This window comes from Diadema antillarum, unplaced genomic scaffold (genome assembly GCF_040938485.1).
Source record: "Diadema antillarum isolate AM-2024a unplaced genomic scaffold, OU_Dant_1.0 scf00000029, whole genome shotgun sequence".
Taxonomy (NCBI): domain Eukaryota; kingdom Metazoa; phylum Echinodermata; class Echinoidea; order Diadematoida; family Diadematidae; genus Diadema; species Diadema antillarum.
Genome location: NW_027270918.1, coordinates 7,434,370 through 7,460,105, shown reverse-complemented (window position 1 = coordinate 7,460,105; position 25,736 = coordinate 7,434,370). Strand labels below are relative to the sequence as shown.

The following is a 25,736-nucleotide window of genomic DNA, read 5'->3' as shown; positions in this document are numbered from 1 at the left end:
ACCGCCTTCCTCCGATCTTAAAACGTCCAGACACGTCGCGGAGGTGTCGTCGAGTACGACTTGGGATTTTTCACTTTTTTATATTACACTCCATAGTGAGGACAAAGTACATACTGTACTTTGCAAGTCTTCTGTTTTGGGTTGCCATGGAAACATGACTGAAGGAATTATGGGAGGGTGTTGCCAAATATTTCTACAAGGAAAGCAGAATGCAAACCATCTTAGAGGTGGTTGCCCTTTTCATACAAGCTCCCACAAAATTTGCTAGTTGCGAAGGAGCTCATAAGATTACAACTTGTCAAATCTAAGATCAAACATTCTCACTTGAAGATGAGACGAAGGAAGGGTACAAACATATGACATGTTACCCCTGGTTCACCTTTTGGAAATGAGTCAGAACTAGTTATTCAGGCTGACTGCGTGACAGCGAGAGTCATGATTTGTGACAAAATTTCACTTTCGGTGAACCCTTAGAGACAGAACCCCTCCCCCCTCACCGGAACATGCCATTCAAATATTGAATTATGTTGCTACACAACCACAATCAATGAAATGACTTGATTTTGACAAGGAAGCAAGCTGGGAATGATTTAATGGCAGGTACCTCGTGGTGGGTGTTTGTCTACCAACACAAATTGTTCTGGGTATACTCGAAAGTCTCATCAATCACGATAATGCTGCAATATAACTGCAACTTAATCAGCATGCTAGCACACTAATGTGTTCAAACTACTCAGTCCATCCATAAAGACAGCCCTAACCCAACCCCCTTCAGCTCCAACCCTCACCCACCAAGCACTCCCCCGCCCCACCCCCATGATTTGCAAGTTCTGGCTATTTTCATGTTCTGTACGATGACAACTGTTGGAACATTATTTTCTCTTTCCTGCTTTCTTTTCTTCTTTTTTTGTTTTTGTTTTTGGGAGGGGCCCTCAGAGACAAGTCTCCTTGTCAATCACGTCAAAAATATCTCAAATAGTTTCCTCTCTATCTCTCCTTGTCATTCCTCATCTTCCTCTGGTTAAAAGAGGCCACTATACACTTCAAGAAGTTTTCCGCTGTCAAGTGAGCGTCCCACTCCATTCGGGCTCCCATCACCAGCTGTCGGATCCTCGTGAGCAGAAGTCAACCACAACTTTTGCAAATCACGGCGAGAGTGATGCAAAACTTCTGACTCAAAGGCAACAGCCAATTAATTCATTTTACGGGCATTTTCCTCCAGCAATGACCCTTCATAAAAGCTGGCCTGTTAAAAAAATTACAAGGGAGGGCAAACAATTACCCCTTTATGTTGTTTGCTTGGTAAATCTTTACTAGCAATTTGCAAGTATTACAATATCAAGTGGGATGTTATGTGACAATGACGATCAACTTTCCTTCCTGTTCAAGGTTCACACATCACATAAGGGTGTAATGCATTAAACAGTAAAAGAGCTTGGAAAAAATTTCCTCAATAAACTGCACTTACATGTGCATCATAACCAAGTATACTATTTCTCACAAAATGAAAAAGAAATGTGTAATCTCGATGTGACCAGGGCATAATCTATAAATTGTTTCTGGTAGAAGTTTCATAATACTAAGAACTACCCAGCAAAAAGCATTGAAATCATGGATCATCTACATGTAATGCACTGATGCACCTATTTGAAAACACTCCCATCTTGCTCAAAGACCACAAAATATAGTTAGAATGTTTCTGGTTCATCCCATTAACAACCAATGACCCATGACATTACCAGTATAGTACAGGTAACAAAAGTCTATTTTGGAACAAACTAGCTATCTTTTGTTTCTGTTATGATGGGCTATCACAGTCGACTATTCATTTGGTTGCTGGGACAGCAAGTTGAAAACAAACCTGAAATATTTGCTACAGATCATAACACAATCAAGCACCATCTCAACTGTGGGAATACATGAATACAATAAGTATTTTTCTCTCTTTTTCCACACAAAGGATTATGTTACAGTATCTTTTTGCTGTAAGGTCACTCGTATACATGTGTAGGATCCCCTTGTTCAAGTGTAACTATGGTGCTTCTTTGCTTTTGATAATGGGCCCATTTTGACAGAACACGATTTAAAGTCGATTGGAAATCCCTCCAAGTCAATGCCTGATCAAAGACTAGTAATAATGCAGGTATTCATTATGGCCCGAAGTTAAAATTTGCTCACATGTCATCTTTTTAATTGGTCAGCGTGTTAATGGTTGACCAGTTGCTAGGCACATACTGAGTGCAGGATGGGTAAAGTTGTGCTGATGCAATTCATGATCACCGGGGTGGAAAAGGGGTGGGAGGTGGGGGGGGGGGGGGGGTTAGATGGTATGTAATTGAGGCGGATTCCCACTAAAGTGGCATGGGTCCTGTATCAGCACGTTTCTGATGTGTAGAGGAAAAAACAAACCACTCATCTAGTTGGCTCACAAAGTTCGCTTCCTATGGGATACACATGGCAAGATTCACGCTCTGTTTCCATTGTACAGCCTTTGTGGTAGACAACACTGGAAGATTATACAACCCATATATTCCTCTGAAATGTCATATAAAATTCAATTAGTGTCATTTCACTCTCACCTATCACAAACTTTTTTAAAAAAAATTTGTCAAAATCTCGCACTAGTAAGAACTTCAACAATATGGGACCCTCTATCACGTCATTATGATATTGATTGGTTGAAAAACAGGAAATTGATTTCATCTCTTCACATCTCCTTTCAAAGTCCAGAATGTTTTGAAACTCAAAAAACGTCTTCAGTTTTGACAAAGCATGTTGATACAAATGTAATTGTCCTAAATCAACCTATTGTGCTTGAATTCTATACTTCTTGTGCACTTAACTGCTTAAAACTTCACAACCAACTCTCTACACTATCATCTGGTAGCTTGCCCCCCTATATAAGAACAAAGTTTCAACACTTTTAAACCGTTGGCTAGTTTTCATGCTTTACTCTCAATGCACTTTACGACTGGAGAGGTAAAAGTATAATATGTGAAGGGGGAAATGTAATGCTTGGCTAATGGCTCAGAGAGACACCACTTTCATTAACATGAAACTAAAAGCAACTATTGAACAGGCAGAGGAATATATTCCTCAGTGGTGTAACTTGTTTAATCTGCTTTAATGGTAGCCCCTGTCTTACTCAAGGTGAATCTGTTTATAATCTGCTTCCTATTCAGACTTGCTATCCCTCTCCCCTCCCCCACCCCCCCCCCCCCCCCCCCACCACCTCCTGTTTCCAATCCCCACCGAGACGGAGGAACAGCCTGGGTATTCTGGGACTAGGTCAGATGGATACACACGGCGAGCAGACGGACGCATGTGACTGTAGCTGTCCGCTCTGCTCAAAGCGTTTGCGGTCGATTTTCATTGGAGGGACCTCTTCTGCGTGCCTTCCGACCTGACTCACTGTCATCCCTGCTGCTGAACCTGCTGTGACCCTTGAGACTAAGGAACCCCAATCCTGATCCTAAACTTCAGAGAAGCACCCTGTCCCTCTCTGGAAATATAGACTACATAATCTATGAAGTATTTTGGTTGAAAAGAGCAAACTTTTTTTTTCAGAAGTCCCATGGATATGAAAGTGAATTTGAGGCTTAAATTTCTCCCAATTCTTCAACCATGACCAATAGGGTGCATATTACACCATCTAAATCACTTCATCACTATACATGAATGCCATGATTTTGATCAAATTTGGAATAACAAACTCTGCACCTGAATCAATGGATTTTTCTGCATGAGGAAAGTTTCTGTACAGTTAAATATTTTTTTCTCATGGACAGTTCTGCCAATAAAATGTTGAAATAACACACTGATAACCTAAGTTAAAAAAAAAATGCCTAGAAGAATACCATGCACTGATTTTTTTCCATCAATCATAGAATTACCTCAACAATATCATCATGATTATTGTAAGACTATTCTGATATCCTCCCCCATAATCATTACGGTGCAATGCTAATTACTCACAAGCCTCTTGGAGTACGGGTACCACACAAAAGTTGGGGGCAAAAATCGCACCTCTGACTCACTTCTTTCTGGGAAATGAGGCAGCGTCTTCCCCCATCCAACTCAAATAATCTAATTAGAATGATGCTCTCCCCTGTCACCCTCCCACCCTCATCTGGGCGGGGATCTTTCGCTGCGCTAATTAGTCCCACCACCTTTCGTTTGCGAAAGCTGTCAGCCCCAGGAAATATCTATTTTCATATCTGATGACGAATCTACTCTGATTCCCGCAGCGATCACTCGCATTTGAAACTTGAATTCCAACAATTCCTCATGCGTGACGGAAAAGTGTCTGGCAATATTACAGTATGTAAAGATTTCCAGAGAAACCTTGCATCATTCAATAATTGAAAATATGATTGAATATGGCATTATTTTTCATATATAAGTGACTTCAAAACTGATTTCAGAAAATGAAGTAGGAATGAATTACAGAGAGAGGGCAAGAACTTGTACAGTTTAGGTGCTCTTTATTATATTGATGCCTTTCATACTGAAGGAAAGAAGATTTGGGAGTTTATTTGGAATCAAATTTCCGTAAGTCTGGACAGGAGGGAAGAGGGATTGCCAGCCAATTGGGATTTGAAATATGACATATAATCAAAGTAGAGGGAAATAGCCACAAATTTTTCAAACACTGAAGGTTATTTCAATTGGCCAGTGTCCAGGACGTTGGATGGTTTCACCTTTGCATGCTGCCTCTTAGCAAGCCAGTTCTACAAAGGGCATGAATTGACAATCTCGTTGTAACTCTATTCAGCAACTGATCATGAACTGGTTGCTGCTACATTAATTCCATGTGTCAAAAGACCCCCCTCCTATTCATCGGGGCAAGGTGTGTGCCCACCCTGGGAATTACTGTCCATCTGACACATCGTCCATCCAACAAACGGGCAATGACCAATTACCACCAGTTCCGATTCAAACGGGGGACGATATCCTCTGTCAGAAGGGAATGACACAACTGTCAATAACATGTTTACAAGTCCCACTACCCACAAGGGTATTGTCTAGACCTAGAAGATAATTCCATTACCTCCTCTTCACGTCACTGAATAGGACACAGCTTCACTAAGGGTTCCAGAATCAATGACGAAAGGGATATCACTGATTCGAAACATCCTATGCACTTGATAAAGAGGAATAAAAGTATATGCGCATAATACTATCTACCCTTTTAAAGAAAATATCTTATTTCATGCAAAATGTTCCACACAAGCAAAAGGATGTGAGCTTAATGTTTAATGCACGCAATAACATGTTTGCTCAATAATCAACTTCCCGGTCATGCGAAGAAAGAGTTTATTCTCGAAACAAAATATGAAAGAGGTCACTATGTCTGGGCAATGTGAGAAGGTGGATCAAGTTTTTGACGATCAGTCTCAGAATAATTCAGACGAGAGACCAAATATGATCATTTTGTGGTGTGGAAGAGTTCTAATACTGAGGAAGTCTTGCAGGGAGGTTGGGAGGATTTGTATCCAGAAAAATCCCAGCAACAGCACAGAAGCACTTCAGGACTAAGAGATCCTCCACACAGACTGCACATGACATGGATATCACTCGTCATCCAATCCAGGGTTTTGTGTTACTTGCCAGCGAACAGTATGTCCTTGTGTGAACGCAGACTGAAGGGCAGAGTTGATAAGTTCATAGATTAAGCTGAATTAAAAGGTTCTTTTATAGAATTCAGGCTTGACACCGATATGCTGCATTTAGGAATTGTAAGCATCCAAGTATAGAGTAAAGCCGCGAGTTGACATTTATGTGACTCTATCTTGACTTTCCCCTTTCCCTGGTAAATTTGTTCATTCAACTACACACAACAGTGACCCTTCAAATGAGCCTTGAGGATTCAGTTTCAATAAGCTGAGATGTCTTAAAGATAACAAAAAATGCACAGACTAAGAATAATAAAGAGTTTCTAGAAAGGAATAAAGCCTGCACCTGCTCGTGTTAGATGAGGTCTTGAGAACTAAGGATTAGAAGGACAAATATTTGCACACTTTGCTAACTCTAGACTTCTAACATTTTGAGGCTTTCCTTATATAAGTTTGCATGCAGTTTAATCTCACACGTCATATTTTGAACACCCAATGACAATGTTTATTCAACTCAGTCTCTTGATTCCCCCCCTCCAGTATTTTCCCTCAAGTTCTCCTTCTCTTATTTTCTCTTTCATCAGCTCTTCCTACACTTGTATATTTCCTTCTGCAGTTTCTTGCTGGCAATATCTTATTTGTCTATCATTATGCTTTCTACCCATCTTCTATCTTCCTTCCTTCATCATGATCCAAAACTCATGTTTTCCTTTTTCCTTCCTCGCTTTGTCTTCATATTCCCTCTTTCCTTCTTCCATTCCATTACAGATGGAAGGATGACGAGACAATTAATCTACAAACCTGAAATCTCGTCCTCTCCGAGGCGAAGAGCTGGTAGTGGCACATGGCATCCAGGACCTTCTTGTGACCCCCTGGCACCAGACACACCGCCCCCATGATTTCAAGTACGGCGATCTTGGTCTTGATGTTCTCTGTGATCATACTCTGTGAGATGACGTTGATGGCCGTCGGGTGGGCCAGCACGTTGGCTCGTCCAAGCTATGGAGGGGAGAAAGAGAGAATACAGACAAAACGTACAGCAGGGGATTAGAATTTGATTCGACTTGAATTGATTTGTTTAACGGGACTGCTTAGGGAGCAGCCAATGCTTGTAACCAAGCAACCATGGGACAGACAGATGACCTACATGTTGTACAGTCACTTTCAAAGGACTAGGCACTAGGGATGAAGTTCCTTAATGCCTAGGGACACAACCACTGCAGCCAGGGGACTTGAACCAGGGACCTTGTGATTGAAGGTCCCTGGTCTTACCCACTGAGCCACAAGTTCCTCTAGAAGAGACAGGCATGTGTCAATTCCTGATATTAACTATCCAAAAAGGATTATATGGAGGCCTTAAGTACTTTATGTAGGTGAAGACAAATTTTTGCAAAGTACATTCATGTGTATTCTTTTAATTCTGGCCATTTCTTCCCAGAAGACTACATAGTATCATCCCTTGCTTTAAGTAGAATATGGCCAGTGAGTGTAGTAATTTGTGTCAGTGTTTACTTCATATTCTCAGATGTTACAAAGAAATGATTATAGTAAGAGAGTTTCCACAGTTGGCAGCAAAAATCTCAGCTTCTCTTCACTGCTGATACAATGCATTTTGTTTCAACAGATACACAGAATATCATGAAAAGAAATATCTATTTACATGGGAGTATGTGAATTTGTCATTCTAAGTGTCATAATTTCTGAAGATGTGAGAGCCGGAACAGCCAGGTAAAGCAAGCACACTTATAAAATATAAAGGATAACTTTGCGGTCATGAATCTGTGACGCAATTTGCCATTCTAGAATATATCGATCTGTCATTTTTCACTCACAGAATGCTGACATGTATACAATCGGAAATCTTTGTCCTTACGTATGCCCTTTGAGAATTAGCATCATATGGACGAGGGATGCTAGGAGCATGCTTCATTACACAGTGGCAGAAAATTGTTGTAGTATCATCAAAACAAGAGGTGAGAAGCTGCCACATGGCTGCTAACTTCACACCTTACTAAGCACAGGGATGTACAGCATCACCTTGCTAAAGCTTTCGACCAATGGAATGCGCCGCACCTGCTCAGCTGGTATCACCTCTGTGTGCCACCATTATGATGCTGTGAAAACACAAGGCTGGGGCAGGATTTGTTTCCTACATATACTCGGGCTCATGAGAATTCTAGATACTTTTATCAAATGGTGTTATTGTGTATGTGTGTGTGTGTGCACCAGTGGGTGCATGTTTGTTCGTATATTTATTTCTGCAATGCTATTCTTTAAGTCTGCTTGTTTGTCTATCTATAGGGGGCCTATAAAATGCATTAGTTGTATCCCCTCTCCTTTTCACACTTCTGTGCACAAACACCTTTTCACACCCGAGAATCCCCAAACAAACTTATTGCAGGAAAACCCCCCAAAAACAAAACAAAACAAAACTACCCACTGTATGCTTGTAACATTAATGATTTTTCACTACAAATAACTGATGGATGATTTAAGACAGCATGCCAAATGAAGTGCACTTTAGAAAAATAAAAATGACTGTAAATTTATATTGCGCAGATTCTATAGGAATACACTCAACCACAATGATATAATCAAAATAAAACAGAGAAAAACATATTCTTAAACAAATAACATAAATCATATCTTAACTGAAAATCAAAGAATAAAATGACACAGAATAAAAAGGTACTGATGTGTAGAATGTCAAAAAGCTAAGGAATATTCTCCAGTTCTGTCCGAGAGGCGACTGTCATGGACACAGCAAAGTTGACATAAACATAACATAACGAGTAACGAAATCTCAAATCACAATAGACTGTAACAAAATGTGTTAAAGGCTCTTCAACAAGATATACAGAATAATGCACATGACTAGAATCTTCCTATCATTTCAGGTGAGTAAAACACAGTGTTCAACTTAATTTAAATGAAATAACTGGAAAATATTTCCTTTCCTTTATTCCCCCTATTGACATGAATGGGTTTTATGATGATGAATAACAATCCTGAACATAGCATCTATGCATCGTGGCAGGTTCAAGTTCAATGAAACGGGAAACTAGCAACTGACGTTCTCACACAGGGCATGACTCAGACCTCATTCCAAAAGTGAAATCATGGAATATGTTGCACGCCACAATTCTTTTCTGACAAATCTTGGTAGAAATAGGAACGGTTGGAATTTCCAGAAGTCTTGAGACAGACACGAGGAAATGGCCACTAATGATTTCTTAGCCGTGACATTGAGAATTCCCTGACCTCCTTTCAAAGCCGCTTTCCCCATCCCAAATCCTAGCGTAACTAACCGTCCTCTCTAATTAGTTTAGGAAACTCTGACCAAATTTCAATCAATAGCAAAAGCAGCCATGTACAATTATCATAGCGTGTACGGAGCTCTCCTTGAAAATGTGGAAGAAAAAAGGAAAATCGGTAGACATGTGGTAATACGTGAGTCATAGTGCCCTGTATTTGGTCCCTATTTTTTTTCCTCTTTTCCTTTTTTTGTTCTTTTTATATTGGCCAGGCTTGTCGTTGGAGCAGGAAACCCATTTAGGGACTACTAAGAATATCAGTGAGTAATAGATGCACCATGTTTCCATAAATTATGCGCAAATCATGTCATCGTGTTCTTTGTTTCATGCAGGTCTCTGTAAGGACCACTAATGGTCTCACTCATTACATCCCCATAAAATGATGTTCCCAACCTGGATTTTACTGTCTGTTGATCTCTATAATGTACTCATTAGAATTAACATAATTTCTTCCTGTGCTGGACATATCGCCACTTAAATGTTTCTTTGTGTGATTTTGGTAAGACTTTTTTTGTGTGTGTGTTGATGTAGCAAAAATTAAGAAAATTGATTGATTAAATTTGTAAAAAAAGGAACAAAAAATCCTCTGGATAGTTCCATACATGAGAATGAAAAGTCTAAATTTAGAATAGATCAATCATGAGCTAGAAGAAGTACAAATGTGGCAAACATACACACCCTCTTTTATAGAACCTCCTGACACTCCTGTCTCCATTCATTTCATTTTCATTCTGCGCAACATGTACAGTACAGTCACAGTGTATTCCTTTGTAATGTTCATATGTTTGTAATGTCTATGATATGTATCCTATATTCTTTACCTGGTGGAATGAATTATAATAATAATAATAATGATAATAATAATATCTCTTTAATACATGTGCACATTCCCGAACATTAGGTACATCTTTTTTTCTTTTCTTTTTTTGGTTGTTGTTACTTTCTTTCTTTGTATGTTTTCCTCAAGACTGGTGTATATGGACTCTGGATATGGACGCAGGTGGGTGGGGGAACACCCCCAGTCTGGGAGTCAGGCTAAGCCACAAGGGGGGTCTGAAGAGATGATAATCTCCATGGGGGCTATTCTTAGTCCCTTGTGTCTGCCTTTCCTCCCCTGACGGACAGGATGTAGCAATCTGCAGAGTATCGACGGTCCCAGGGGGGCTGTTCACATCCCCAAATACCGTACAACCTCTCACTGACAACATGAATCTGTCTTCAGCAGGAGCAGAATCTTTGAAAGGAACTCCAGTTTCCTTCAATCTCTGCTACTGTACTTGCATCCTCTCACTGTTCCGTGGTATGTTTAAGAAAAGAAACGACTGTGTATCACCCCCCTCCCCCATGATGCTAATGAGAGGAGGAAATGCTTTGAAGGCATCTTGTCAGACAGACCTGACAACACATCTCTCCTCTTTTGATACTGAGATGAAAGGAGGATCCAGCAACCATCAAAGTTTTCTGGGCAAATGATGAATGCCCTTCCCTTCCTCTCAAGTGCATCACTTCAGAGTAATTTTCCATTCATTCCCCCTCATCTAACAGTTTTATCTCCTAATAGGCATAGCTGACTGTGTAGCTCATTTTGCCTTCCTTGCCCCCTCCCCCCCCCCCCCCCCCCCACATGTAGTTTGTATTTCTGGTCTGAGACAGAAAATGGCCTGAAGGTACCCTGCGATGAATTTCAACTCTCTTTTTCTACAAAACTACATAGACAGACTGAACTAAAACAAATAAACAAAAAGAAGTGACTTGCCATAGGCTTTATCTTAAGTTGAAAAAGACATTGATTTAACTAAATTGCATCAAGAGATACAGTATAATACTGAAAGACACCCCTTATAATTCCTTCTTTTCTTTAAGTTTCAGTTGACATATCATACTAATGGTATCTGTTTTCTCTCTCGAACCCACACAATATTTCACGGCCCTGTTGCATAAAGATTTGAGATGAATTGCATGATGGGATACCAAACGTGATACTGCCCTCGGCAAATCAGAATTCCACATTCAGAGCTTTGAATGTGGTATTCTAGATTTAGAAGTCTAGTCCAACTTTAAAACAAATGGAAGATAAAACATAGCCTAATGTGAACGCAACCACCCTAGACATGGCTGTGTGGCTCATTTGACTATCACAAAGCGTTGTTTACAGATACCATCTCAGACACCTGCTGAAGACTTCAGGATCGGTTTCCTGCCCCGCGACAAACCAGCAAACCTCAAGACAGCCACTGTCTTGCCTTGAGACAGGAAGAAACGCAGCACCGATATCTGCAGGTGAACCGTATCACTTTCGGAAGAATCCGGCTGAGTTTGTGCGAGAATGTATTCTACATCAAATTAAATGTGGCCGCACGTAGCCAATGTACTTTTATTTAAATATCTCTGACATTAACAACTTGTGCTCTCTAAAGTTCAGCACTTATCCTCTCTTCACTCTTCTGCAATCTATTTTTGAATATTTTTTCTTCTTCAAAATGGTGCATTATTTCGTAAACACATCTTTCTTGAAGTCATATTTGCAACATAAATAAAACTGTGATAACTGATCTGCATTGTAATCTTATTGGTCTGCTGAATGTAGATTTGGTAGAGACTGATGTAAAACGAGGCAAATAATGTGCTCAAAAGGTGACCTGCTATTCTCATAACTGGGGTCACCTTGGGTGTGTAAACACTATCAATCTTTCATGAGGTATGAGGCAATTATTGAATTATTCAAGAAACCTTGATTTCTTCTTGCATTATTCATGAGTTTCCTAACATGCATCATTCATGAGCTGAGGAGGATCACTCAGTAGGCGTTTTCACATCAGCCCGATAAAAATCCAAGCTTGAGAAATTTTTCACGATTGCGAGTTAGCGCGCTATTTCATTTCTTATTCACATCAGACCGAAGAGAATCAGCCCGAATTTTTGTCGAGCTAATTCAACAGCTGAGTATGTGCAAACAGCATAAGTAATGTGTGTGCCCTCTCAAAAATTCCTCGTGATTTGTGTGCAGTTTGTCTCGATCGATCGGGTCACACATGCTAGGCATAATGGATGCATCGCGCTAATTTCTCGAGTTGTTTTCACATTATCAAATAGCGCGCTACTATCCCGCTATTTCAGAAATTTCCCGAGTTGGACTCGCGAAATTTTCTCGATCAGAGCGATACAATTAGCGCGTTAATTTGTGTTCACATTATCAAATAGCGCGCTATTTCGCTATTGGGAAAATTTCCCGAGTCAGAAAATAGCGCGCCATTTCGAAACATCGGGCTGATGTGAAAACGCCTAATGAGTTGAATACTTGATGGGGTTACATATACTACATGTACATGCACTCTGATAAATTCCAAAGCTTAATCAGGTTATTTACTGAAATATTAATGAGCTTTGATACAGCCCATGGCTGATGTAGGAATCAAAGCTTACTCAATTACATGCACAATAGTATGTACTTATATTCATAAAGCTTTGATACAACCAATTAAATCAAAGATTGATAAATTACTTACTAAATTATTCATTAAAGCTTTGATCCAGCCAATGACTGATGTAAGAATCAAAGCTTGATAAATTACTTACTGAATTATTCATGAGAGCTTTGATCCAGCCAACGACTGATGTATAGGAATCAAAGCTCGATAAATTACTTACTGAATTATTCATGAGAGCTTTGATACAGCCAATGACTGATGTAGGTATCAAAGCTTGATCAATAACTTATTGAATCATTCATGAAGCTTTGATACAACCAATTAAATCAAAGCTTGATAAATTACTTACTGAATTATTCATGAGAGCTTTGATACAGCCAATGACTGACGTATGAATGGGACTCTCCATCGTTGCATAGTCCATCTTCTCCAGGAAGGTCAGGAGTGTGGACAAACCATCTAGGTCCAGGAACCGTGTCACAAATCTGGGTTAAAGAATGCAGGAAAAAGATAAGAGACTGGGTATGGAAATTGTGTATTTTGTACAAGATAATATGTTGGAAAAGGAAATGTATTGTAGAAAAAAAAAGTAATAATCTATTCAAAAGAAAAACAAACAAACAAAGGATATTGTCTGTGCTGTAAAGCACAATTAATTGTAGTATTGGACATAAAGAGCTGAATTAATCAGTCTGTTATAAGCAGATGATGTTTCATATGATATTAATCATGACAGTCCAAACTATAAATATGACCCGTCAAAATGTTTGCAGAGTTACTCCACCTCCATCCCTCTCTAAGAAATGGATAGATAATAATCTGGGAACAATTACTAAAATTACATATAAATCACCATGACTATGGAACATTCGATCTCGTGTACATGGCATAAAATAGTAAATTAACATTTCAGACCTACAGTGTTAGGCTCTTCTATTCCTTGTGAAATGCTGGAGTCAATACATTCAGTCATGACAAACAATGGAAGGAATATTGATGCTTCCCAAAGGGCAGTGGAGGAGTAAATACAACCCCCCCCCCCTCAAAGAAAAGACTCAGTCTTAATCATTCTCCATTTTTCCATGTTTGCCAATTTTATTTCTCCTTTAATTTGTTTTGTTTGTTTGTTACTAATGTTTTTTGGTGTAGAGGAAAGGCAGTTTTCACAATTAGCAGCAGCTCACTAAAGGGCTTTTTACACTTGTGTTTCTTAACCCCGGACTTTCTCTGACCCAGGACTATCGTTAGTCCCGTACCAATTTTTTCAGCTTTTTACACTCGCCAATTAGTCCCGTACTATCTCTTGTCCGGGGCTAAGGAGAAAACTGACCTTTTTACACTCGTATTTCTTAGCCCCGGACTTTCCAAACCACATGAATATTCATAATTACGCTGTGTACTGTACACGTACACGCACGCACCGGCAGCACTTGATTACCTCGTTTCTGATTGGTCAGTGAGGGTCGGACTTCGTCTCCGTCGCTTAGCCCAGGATTATTTTTTCGTTCTGTTTACACTCACTTGCTTGGCACCGCAATTGCGGTGCTACATTGTGTAGCACCGCAATTGCGGTGCTAACCCCTGCTATTTTGCAGGGCCAGATAGTACCGTACTATCGGTGGGGCTAGCCCACTTTGGCAAAAACGAGTGTAAACAGAAAGTGGGCTAAGGATAGTCCCGTACCAACGGTGGGGCTAAGGCCCCCCCTTAGCCCCACCGTTGGTCCGGGGCTAAGCAAAAATTTACAAGTGTAAAAAGCCCTTATCAGGCAGCTGGTTTTGGCGAGCCAAAGTCCTAATAAGCGTAACTTCACATTCGCTACTAAACTGATATAACAACTCCACATAATTGTCATTTTTATATCTACTGTATTAAACCACTAACCACTAAATAACATCAAAGATGTAGAATGTACCCACCTCATGGGCTGTGTTCTGAGGGCAGTCTTGAGGTTGTCCACAACCTTGGTCCGGTTTGCTGTTTCCTCCTCACCTGCCGTGAAGATTAACTAGATGGGTGGAAAGACATTTATTGCAAATATTATGTTAGAAATATATTTGTACAAAACAAACACAAAAATAAGATATACAATAATCATTGCTGTGGTGACAAGACCTTGTATCTGAAATGTTGGTGAAAATGACTTTTTTGCATTAATGGTCAGATAATCTGTTAAGTGATGTCCTGTCCAAGTCTTAGCTCTCTTACCCCAAAAATGAATCCCGTTTGATATAGTGCTTTGGCTGCCATGTTTTTTTGCTCTCCTGAACATTTGGTATTTTGTAGATATAAGGTCTTGTCGCCCCAGCGACGTTATGCACCTTGTAATTCTTATAATACTGAGATCGTTTACTGTTGTGTGTCCACTTTTTGTGAATGGAAATATCTGAATACGAGCAAAGGAGAGCTAACACATCAAATGTTCAAGCAATTAAACTTCAACAAATTTTGAGCTTGATGCACCTTAGCTCGCTTACATGCTGCCTTTAAGGAAATACTACATATCAAGCTAACTTGAAACACATGTTTTGACATCAAATTAGCATAGATTTTCAAGGTATATAATCAGACCAGGTGTTTTAAGTTGAGCCTTGTGACCCTCAGCCTGATCACCTTGGGTATTCTGGGTGGTTTCAAGGAAAGAAATGCTCTAACATTAGTGAAGACATTCCTTAATGACTTAGTTTCAATGGAATAGCAATCAATTGAAACTATTTGAATGGCACGCAAACTTAATCCCTTACAGAATGTTCATGTAAACAACATTCCTCCCCATCACCTCACTTCCTTTCTCTCTTCATCTCTTTCTCTTCTCATGTATTCATCTATCTATCTATCTATCTATCTATCTATCTATCTATCTATCTATCTATCTATCTATCTATCTATCTTTCCCTCTCTCCCTCTCCTGCCTGGTGCTAAGTGGATGGAGTAATGTGCTGGAATGGATAATCATACAAAAGTATAATACTTCAAACTGTATGCATGTTTTGTTCACAAAAGTTGTCCTTAACAACCCAAAAAGGTTGCTAGGGGCTTGCCCTACCTAGCAACAACTAAGTGAATTCCTGCCTAAGGAACTGAATTGGAGGGAACAGGTGAATGAAATGCTTTGCTACTGGGCTGAAGGAAAAGAAACATCCATGAAATGTAATACATTACAGAGACGGTCCATTGTATCAGACGCTGGGTACATGACTGGACAATGTTCTCTACTGAGAAAGTCCATTTTAATGGTATCTGTAATGCCCCCCTCACCTGACTGCCACTAATGGGGATGCATTCATTCTACGATCAGGCATTTCCAAAAATATCCTGAGGCTCAATTTCTCCCTGCCAAGTCATTTGTGTATGGCAAAAATGAAAAGGAGAGAAGCGTGCTCACTGGAGGAATATTCATCACCAAAATATGCGCCTCATTGTCACAAATGTCTGGAGACATTCACATTTTTCCGTTGATGGGCAGTCACAAAGTGTTGCAGCCACTTAGCACACAAGATGACAAAGCCATCAAAACCACGTGTACCGTGGATGATGCACTATTTGGGGTTAAGTGAAGTCTCACTACACAGAACACCTTCAATAGAAGTGATCCCTAAAGCTGCAATTACATGCTGTCTTTCACATTCCTGATATATTCTATGCAAAACTAGAGCAAGCGCCATGCAACCCGTAGATATTCAGGGTATTGTAATTGGTGCCACTGTCACTGATGAATGAGAGCATTATTTTTGTTTAATACATACTTATTACATAGTATACACGCTATCTTTTATTCTCTACTAATTAATCAATAAAGAGTGACACGACTTCAACTTTTTTAACGGCTATTTCCACACTGCCTTATGAAGTGGAGTAGCAGAGATTTTTATTTTTTATCTTGTACACAGAAACGGAACTCTCATTCTCATGGGTATCACTACAAGGAAGCATCGGAAAAAAATATAAACTCTTACCGTCATCATTGCGTTGATTTGGTCCAGGTAGTAGTCAGGCCATGCTGTAGAATTGGGGTCCTCTTGTTCCTGAAAAGTACAATGAATGACAAATGTATACCAATGTTTAGTCTGAGATTTTCAGAGAATCACCAAGTTGGCCTTATAATTCTTCTATTCTAAAAGCACTGATTTGAATTCTTACTCCTGGCAAATGATGTCCTACATTGTGGGGTAGGCACAATCTATCTCATCAAGAGTTTGGGATTCACAAACAGCAATATTCACATACATAAGATCATTCCTTGCTGACTGTATAGCACCTTGAATAACTAGAATTTCTACGAAGACAAACATAGGACTTGCATATTTGAGATATTGTGATTGAAAGACACAGATTTTTTTTTTTTTGTGGCATGAACATTGGAATGATCACTTACATAGCTGGATGGACAATCTCAAGTCAATAGTGACACAGCAGGATGACCATTAAGCCCAACAGGCAGTGACCATCACAAAATTATGGTCATATTAAAGTATCAATTTGTATCAAGGTAGGGCATGTTCCATTGCCAAAATACTATGTCTCTGATACCGTTTGCACTGGAAATAATCACTATAATTTCATTGTGGTGGTCACACTGCCCAAATCAGTGCCATAATTTTTACTGCACTCGTCCTGTCATGTCTATGCATACAAAGTGCTCATTGCACACCCTACAAATTAGTCATACATTTCTTGCACACTAGAGTCTATCATGCTGGCTCATGTTAAAAAAAAAACTGAGCAGAAAGAGAAAATAGGATGATTTTTGTTTATTTTCTGCCCTGTTTGAATATGTGATATCATCATTCAGGCTTGCCTGGCATGGCACAGGCAACCTTGAAAATACCCTGCTTCTTAGAATATTCTGTAAACTGAGAGACACCAACACCACCACAGATTCGTAGAGGAACATGAACACATTTCTCCTGACTTAGCACTGACATTTTCATTGCCGTTACACCTGAACATGCAAGTGTAAACAAATCATATGTTTTTTCTTTACTCTATTGACCTCACAGATGACAGATAATAGAAACGTGCAATCAGAATACAGGTGTTTCTGCTGTTACATTTTTCAGAGAATAAAAAACAAATACAACAGCATAGACCTTGCCACAATATCATCACTCGAGCAAAATGCTTTCCACTTTCCCCACATCAAAAGAAGCTGAGATTGGTACCATTACACTGTGTCAGGTGTGTTTTCAATCAAATTAAGTCGGCAAATTATTCCCCACTCTGCTCACCATTTGCTCCCGTTACAATCACAAAAATACATTTTGACAAGCTGCCATTTCTGTTCAGATCACTTCTGAGTAGAGGTTAACCCAACAAACACAGAATATCAAACTACTGAATGGGGGGGGGGGGGGGAGACAGAAAAGAAAAAGAATGGCTTGTTGTGGGACGATGGTTACACTATCAATTTGCAGTTTACAGAGTTGGCGTGATTCGTGTTTATGAGGTAGAAAATTGTACAGGTGCTGACTGACAGCAAGTGATTCACTCTAAAAAGGAAATATCCACTTTGACAGGTGACTATGGGAAGCTTTCTCCTCATTCCATTGGCCGTTCTCAGAGATCACTTTCCCCCAAGAATGGTAAAAGAGGACTTGGTGCAGCATTTATCAAATCAAATTCTTGATTTCGTTTGCCAATGAAATCTCACTCCTCGGTCAAGACAAAATCCTTGATTAGATCCCAACAATACTTCAACAAAAAACGAAGCACTTTCATCTCCAGTGAAAGATGCACTCCTCCAAGACTAGTAGTATGGTCATGATTTTTTTTGTTTTTACATTTCGTAAGGCTGGAAAAGACACTGAGGTATTGCAACGATCGGCATTATCGCCTATACAAATATCACTATCTTGAGGGTCATCACCTACAAGTTTGAGAGCATACCAGCTATCTGATGAGGGTATCTGCATTATTCATTATCGAGATTGTCCATGTAATTCAATGCTTGAAATGAACTGTATAGAGTGGCCTATGAGCAAAGAATCAGTGATGAAGGGAGAAGTGAGGCAAGTAATAAAGTGTAATATGAGAAAATCCATCCAATATCCACCATTTCACACACACCAGACACTCTCTGTCATTGAGTTCGCAAGACTGACGCTAAACCTCGATGTCTATATAATTTTATGACTGTATGGGATTACAAATGTACCTGCTATCATGGCCACTTCTCATTACAAAGGACAAGGGTCACAAGTTAATAAAACAACTACCAGCATCAACTCAGATTATACAAGTTAACTCAACTGCAGCACATATTTGGGCAGCTTTACTGCCAGTAAATCTACTAAAATATAACTTGACATAACATTACAAATCTTGCTTTAACAACATTCAGACGAAATCGCATGGCCAAACAAAACAAAGCTGACACCCCCCCCCCCAGAAAAAAAGAGGCTTTTTTTTTTTTTTTCAGGTAATCCACCATAAATACATTCTACATTCCCATGTGCAGAAAACAGTCACCCTGGATGAAAGAGTTTACAGTACCTTTACAACTGCTTATGACTGAGCCTACCAGAATCTCACATGCCAACCTTGTCAGGAATGTTTCAAAGAGTTTTAAAAAGAGGAGGGGGGGGGGGGAAGAATGAGACTCCAATCCTATTTTCTGCCGCCTCCAAGCAGTAACAATCCTCTCAGGTTGACCTGGGCAGGACAATGTTATTCAAGCTGACACCTTCAATTTGTATACAAAGAAACCTCGCTACTGGCAAACCCGGGGTCATACCATAATGCCACACTTATTGAATGTTATAAACATGCTTGTGTGCTCCTCCCCTCTCCCCCCACCCCCCCCCCCCCCACCACCAACAACACCATTCATCTTCTTTTACCCCATCCCCATACCTAAATTGTCCCACTGTGTCTGGTTTCAAGCTCAAGGGAGAAACTTCAGGGCTGAAGCTCCTCTAAACAAGACTGAGATGTCACAAGTACCAGCTCTCCCTTCTCTCCCTCTGCTACAATATCCTTCTTTTCTTTCCGAATGTTTTGGTAGGGCCTCGGGTAACTTCTTACACTCCTACCTTGCTCTTAACTCTAGTTGTTGAATGGTCCCACTTGCCTACATGTATGTGCATTGAATATGACACACCCTTTATTTTCTCAGCCACGGTATGGGTAGATTAATGTTAAGCATTTATGCAAGGTAACTGTTTGTATTATGGTTTTGCCTTACAGCATACTTACAGCCATACACATGAACACATGCATGCACTCTCTCTCTCTCTCTCTCTCTTACTCTTTCCCAGTCATCCCTTTAAGAATGATGACTCATACTGCCATGAAAAAAAAATCATAAAAACCTAACATTATGGTCTACTAAAGTTTCCTTTGTTCTGTCAGAGACATCCCCTCCCCCTTTTACCAAACAAACTAAATGCCATGAGTAGGTATGGTTAGTAGGCGTGCTAAAACTAGAGCAAAATGCTTCCCTTTGAATTATTGCAGTATAAAAGGAATTGCCCCTCATAACTATGCAAATTCTCTATTATGACCTATGGCTTATATCATGTGAGTGCATAATGAGCATAATAGAATTTCAGATAAATTTCTTTCATATCTTATGGGCAATGAGGAAAATAAGAAGGAGAAAGCAGAAAATGAAAAAGAAAGAAAAAAAAGATAAAAAGAAAAGAAGAAAAATAAGAAAAATAAGGGAAAGGAGAAGATGACAATGATAATGAAGAGATGACACAGAGGAAGAGGAGGGAGTAGTAACAATTTGTATAGATGCACGATTATCTTCATTTGTTTGCTGACAGATGCTGAACTATCAACACAAGACTATGCTGAGACGAGACTCAGTTTATAATCTAGGCCATGCTTGACACGTCAAGTCTTCAGACATCTCATGCAACACCAGTCTTCACGAAACATGCGACTCATTCGGAGAGCGAATTGAGGACATTTCCCACGTGATTTACTGAGAAGAACATGGAAAATGGCACATTCCCCTAATGCCCTGCCACGGTTGTGGTTTGACTAATCCATACCACAGCTGCATCCTTACATTATTGTGTCATAATTCGAGCTCGACCGCATTCCACTGGTAGGAGAGAGCTCTATTTCCAACAATTTCCTTCCAGCCAAAGTCACGGCATTATTATCGTTTGAATGACATCCTGTACCCATCTAGTGATTCGGATATGATTTCAATGTTCCATCATATTGCAAAATTCATATGGCTTTATAAAACTCAGCCTGCTATGACTGGGCACAGAACAAAACATCCAAGATAATTGCAGAGCGCAAGGTATTTATGTTTGACTCATCATTTTGTCATTTCATGGCAACTGATGTTGACATAATGACTAATCACATTCAAGTTCATTCAATATATCATTTGAGCAAATACAAAACTATATGGACCCATGCATCTGTAAACTTCCTTCCGCAATGTCTCTGAATGTGGGCACATAATAGACCATGCACTGTGCATACAGTGTGATCTAGAGCAATTCAGAGCTGACGTACTGTTGAATTAACCACTCGACTACTGCACGAAATTAGACAAAGGCATGGTATACCATAAACTTTGTAAACATGGCCATGATCGGGTTAAACACAAGATGATCTATAGAAGAGTTGGTTCTCTCAAGTGCGCTGGTCAAGGCCTTTGACACTGACACTTGTATAGCTGAAATAAATCTTGCTTTGTCTCCCTCTCAGCAGGAAGGGCTTACTGGGTCCCCTCAGGAGCAGGGCTAAGATTTTATGAGGCTCAGGGCTATGGCTTTAGAAGGCCCAGGACCTGCATCCAGTCTTTGAATAGAAGAAAATCACTTGATGGAATATCTAGAGCTCCAATTTGACAGCAGCCCTCCAGGGCATGGCCTGGCCATGAAAAACCTGACTTAGGTCATTTTTCACACGAGAGGAGAAACTTGATTGCAATTAACGCTGAATTAGAATTATACCGTACTACTAAAATCATTATCCATACACTCGGCTGAGGAGAGCTTCACAGATTAATGGTTTTACATTTCAGAGCAGGCAGAGGAGGTGTGGTTTCTTTCCGGGTACCCGTCAATCACTCTTGAAGTGAGCTTGTGATGTCATATGAGCGGTACATTTGCATTTCTCTTTTTGCTGTTTGGCCGGACTCACTAGTGGCAGTGGCGATACATATGAGTAGACTCTACTGATGGTGAAATTGCTTATTTCGTGAGTCCTTTCTTTCATGAAGAGGGAAGTAAAAGAGCTTCCATACACAAATTTAACATTCATACACATTGCATTAAAATGCAATGATACTAAAAATTTGGCTCGGCCTCCTGCACTTAAATGTGGCACAGCTGCACAGCTTCACACGAAGTGCATGAATTCGAGGCACACATTTGGTCACTGCAAGCTTCGCCCCCCCCCCCCCCCCCCCCCCCCCCAAAAAAAAAAAAAAAAAAAAAATCACGATTTGGAGGTCAATCCGTGCACAAGACTGTTTTGTTATGTAATTTGGGAGAATCATCAATGGAAAACACCTGCGGACCAGCATTTGCAGTTTTGCGTAAGTCATATTACCCTCTGTGATTCTAGTTTGCATACACATGGCCAAAGTGGATCATCAAAATGATGATTCTAGTGACGCATCAGTAGAACCATCATTCCAAGGGCGCACTCTCCGCACGTGTGAAAACAGTCTTAGGAGAGAGAGAGAGAGAGAGAGACCACTGAGCTCAATCTCCCAAATATGACTTACATCAAGAAGTTGACTTAGGCCTGGGGTGATGTGGGACACAAGAACCTGTTTTGTTTTGGGATTGAGAATGAACTGAATGGGGCAATCACAGTTTCATATCGAAGTGTGCACGAACAAAGAGCTTCCTATATATATATATGCTATTTCACAGGCAAAAATGGATAGTCCCATACTCTGCAGAATTTGTATTTCCTATGAACAAGCTACAAAGACAACAACTTTCTGAGTTCCACTGTAAGGAGAAATAACTCAGGAAGATGCTCATAGGGTGGAATGATGCATGATCTCAGGAATTTCTCAATCTATTCTATTTTCTCAGGATGCAAAGACATTAACTTTTTTTCACTCAGGAAAATAAACAGTGACTTAGAAATAAATATATCACATCGCTCAAAGAAATGAAGATAATCACATCGGTTCTCTTTTATAAGCTCTTGATATATTTCTACTCCATGAAGGGATGATATACTTCTACTGCTGCTATCTTCCACTGGCAAACGGGGCAAATGAAGCAAATGAATTCACAGCGTTAGAGAGGTATCCATGACGATTGACGAAGATGAGGAAAGTGGTGAGATGGATGCCTGGAGGCAGGACAGATGTACGCTCAGTAAATTGAGATGTATAAAGATAAACAAGGAGGCGAAGTCTACTGCGCTGTATTGCATACCTTCAGGCACACATGCACACACACATACACACACACCATATACACCATATCACATACAGAGGAAAAAGAGAAAAAAGAGGCAAGGAGATCAAGTAGAATGCCAACAGAATACTGATAGGTTTTGTGAATGGATGATGCGGGAGAATCCTAATCCATTTATGCAAGTGGCTGAGTAAAGATTGGAGTCGAAAGAGGAAGAGATGCTGAGAGGGGTGATATATGGGAGGAGAGATGAGATATAGTACAGGTTGAAGAAATAAAAAGATAGAGACAGATAGGTGGAGACAAGGGAGGAAAAGAAGAAATGAAGACACGAACACCTTCATCACAAACTGACAAGATGGGCGGGGCTTGGCAAGCTAGCCCGGGTAGGAAAATAAATGGCTGGTCGATAAACGATGCCGATGTTTGCGGGGCTCCGTCATGATTGGTGTTTACAGCTGGATTGATGTCCTGGGCTGTAATGATGCCATCAGACCTTTATCACAGTCTGATTTTGACTTACAACAAACAGGAGGGGGGGGGGGGGGAGGGAGTAAGAGTCCATAAATGTTGAAGTTGATGGAGGAAGGGGTAAGGAATAAAGATCCAAAAAAGTAATGACAGTAGTTGTGTTCACACACAGGAGTTATTGGCTTTTGCATTGCTATGCAAACATCTATTTGATATGTCATCATTCACACACAGCAAAAAACAAACAAACAAACAAACAAACAAACAAACAAACAAGTCACTTGGCTTTATATGAAGCACTATCTCTGGACTGTGCATGTCTAAATGAATGACCGGAGCATGGTCCCGGGCACCCAAGTGTGCGTACCTGGTGTGGCCAGTTGCATTGTGGGATTTGAAAATATACATGTATTTTCGCATTGCATGCCACTCACACATACTAGTACTGGGCAGGGCAAATTATCATGTGAGTTCCCCCAAAACTCGACTGACTATCGCAATGCGGTGCAATTTATCACGAATGTTAACCAATTTTTGTGTCCACACACAAGAATTAGCATTATTTTTTGCATCCCATTGCAAAAACTGATTTTCAAAAAACATTGATTTTGGGTAGGTGTGAATATGGTTAGCAATGCAATACAGCTGATTTTTCCCTCCTCCCATGGATTATAGCTCATCTGGACTCATTCCATTTGCTTAAAGGGGCTGTACAATACTGGTTGAGGTAAGGATTCATGTTTTGAACATTCCAAAATGAGATAAAGAGAAACCTCTTATGAAATATGAAAAAGCATGTAATTTTAAGAAGGATTCAACGTTTTTTTAATGAAAATTTGTTTTCAAATGGCTGAGATATCCAAAAAATTGCTAATAATAAAAGGTGACATGCCACAACTTTATTAGGATCTCTTTGTTTCACCTTGTTTTTGAATATCTCAGCCATTTCAAAACCGATTTTCATCGAATAAATTTTTGATACCCCTTAGAACTGCATGCTCTTCGACATCTCATAGAGTGGTTTCTGAATATCTCGCAAAACAGTCAAGCCTAAATCTTCACCTCGACCAGAACTGTACACACCCTTTAAATGTATCATAATTTCTGGAATACTTCCCATGTCCCTCTTGCCAAAGTTTTGTTTCTTCACTGACAAGTGTCTAGCGATATTACCGAGTACCATGGTAGATTAAGGCCACTGACACACATGCTCCATTGATCAGACTTTTATGCGACTACCTCAAAATTAATTAGGTTTCTAACACAGGTTGGATCATTTAATCAATCACATCCCTTTCACAAAGCCATGAAGATTAATCAACCTTCCTTTTGACTCCGCCCTGCCATAATTCAGCAATTACTACAACTCGCATCTCCTCATCACAAACACATCATTTATATTCACACACACACATACACATAGGCCTATGTACAATGTATGTCCACAATTTGTATGAAGAGCTTAAATGCAAAAACATGACAACAACTTTTCATCAATATGAAATATCTGAGGTCAAAGCTGCTACAGAACAAAATAAGAATGATTAAAATATGTGTAATGATTTTAATAGCTTCTTCAAAAATAATTCTTAAAGTACAGTATCATTGGAAAGATTTAATTTTTCTCTATTTGATGCTGACCTTAACTTTTAAAACTTTTAAAATGGTGCTTATATGTTTTTTGTGTTCAAACTCTTCAAATACACATCTTGATATAGGACCTATATTTCTATCTTTAGTAGAATTATAAAGATATAAGTCCAGTTCATGCTCGTCATGTACACAAAAAAAGCTTATTGCACTGCATGCAAAATCACAGCACTGCACACAGCATTGAATAGCACTATGCAAACACCATCTATTCAATACTTTTGGAAGCATTCAGTCTATAGAGGCAATCTCCATTTTTCATCGATACCACTGCTTTTGTGCAGCTCTATCTTCATTGATAATCACACAATTTGATTCATGTTTATTCTCTGGAGTCGGGCAGTGATAGATCACAGTCTTATAGAAGGACTTGGTAATGGTTAGTGAACAGTGTATCTAGTATACAGATTTATCACAACCATCAACACTTGCTATGCACTGATGGCACGATTCTGACATACCACAGTATATTACATGTACCATGAGAAACAGTCACAAAGGAGAACCAAAAGCTCTAAAAAACAGCAAGATGGCTAGAGTAAATATATAATAAGTATGCTTTTAACCTGTTAAGGACGAGGAGATTTTGCTATAACATGCTTTCCCCAAAGACACCTGCCCGAGTATACTCGGGACTAGTCTTCAACGGGTTAAATATACCACATCATTTTGAGTCAGTCTGTCATTATGCTTTGTAACTTTTAAGCTCTGTACACATCTGTACACAAATTGCTTTGTGAATGGTATTTCTATATATGTGAACTCTTCAACACAAGAATTGATAAGTACTGATAGTATTCTTCAGAGTAGGGGTGCAATGGGAACTCGGTGATAGATAATCTCCTCCACTCTAGAGTCAGATTGGATTCTAAAGGTGCCTTCTTTTTTTTTTCAATCAGTCCC

The 25,736-nt window shown here is 39.7% G+C and overlaps 1 protein-coding gene across 1 annotated transcript in view; it reads right to left on the bottom strand.

Moving 5' to 3' along the window:
- Positions 1 to 25,736, bottom strand: part of LOC139739201 (disheveled-associated activator of morphogenesis 2-like) — a 123,263-nt gene that overhangs the window by 45,174 nt on the left and 52,353 nt on the right. Inside the window, exons 4-7 of the mRNA XM_071649818.1 lie at positions 16,314 to 16,382; positions 14,277 to 14,365; positions 12,707 to 12,842; positions 6,417 to 6,614 (exon numbers count right to left, since the gene is read on the bottom strand). Of these exons, the coding sequence (XP_071505919.1) occupies positions 6,417 to 6,614; positions 12,707 to 12,842; positions 14,277 to 14,365; positions 16,314 to 16,382 (492 nt within the window). The remainder of the gene's footprint in view (positions 1 to 6,416; positions 6,615 to 12,706; positions 12,843 to 14,276; positions 14,366 to 16,313; positions 16,383 to 25,736) is intronic.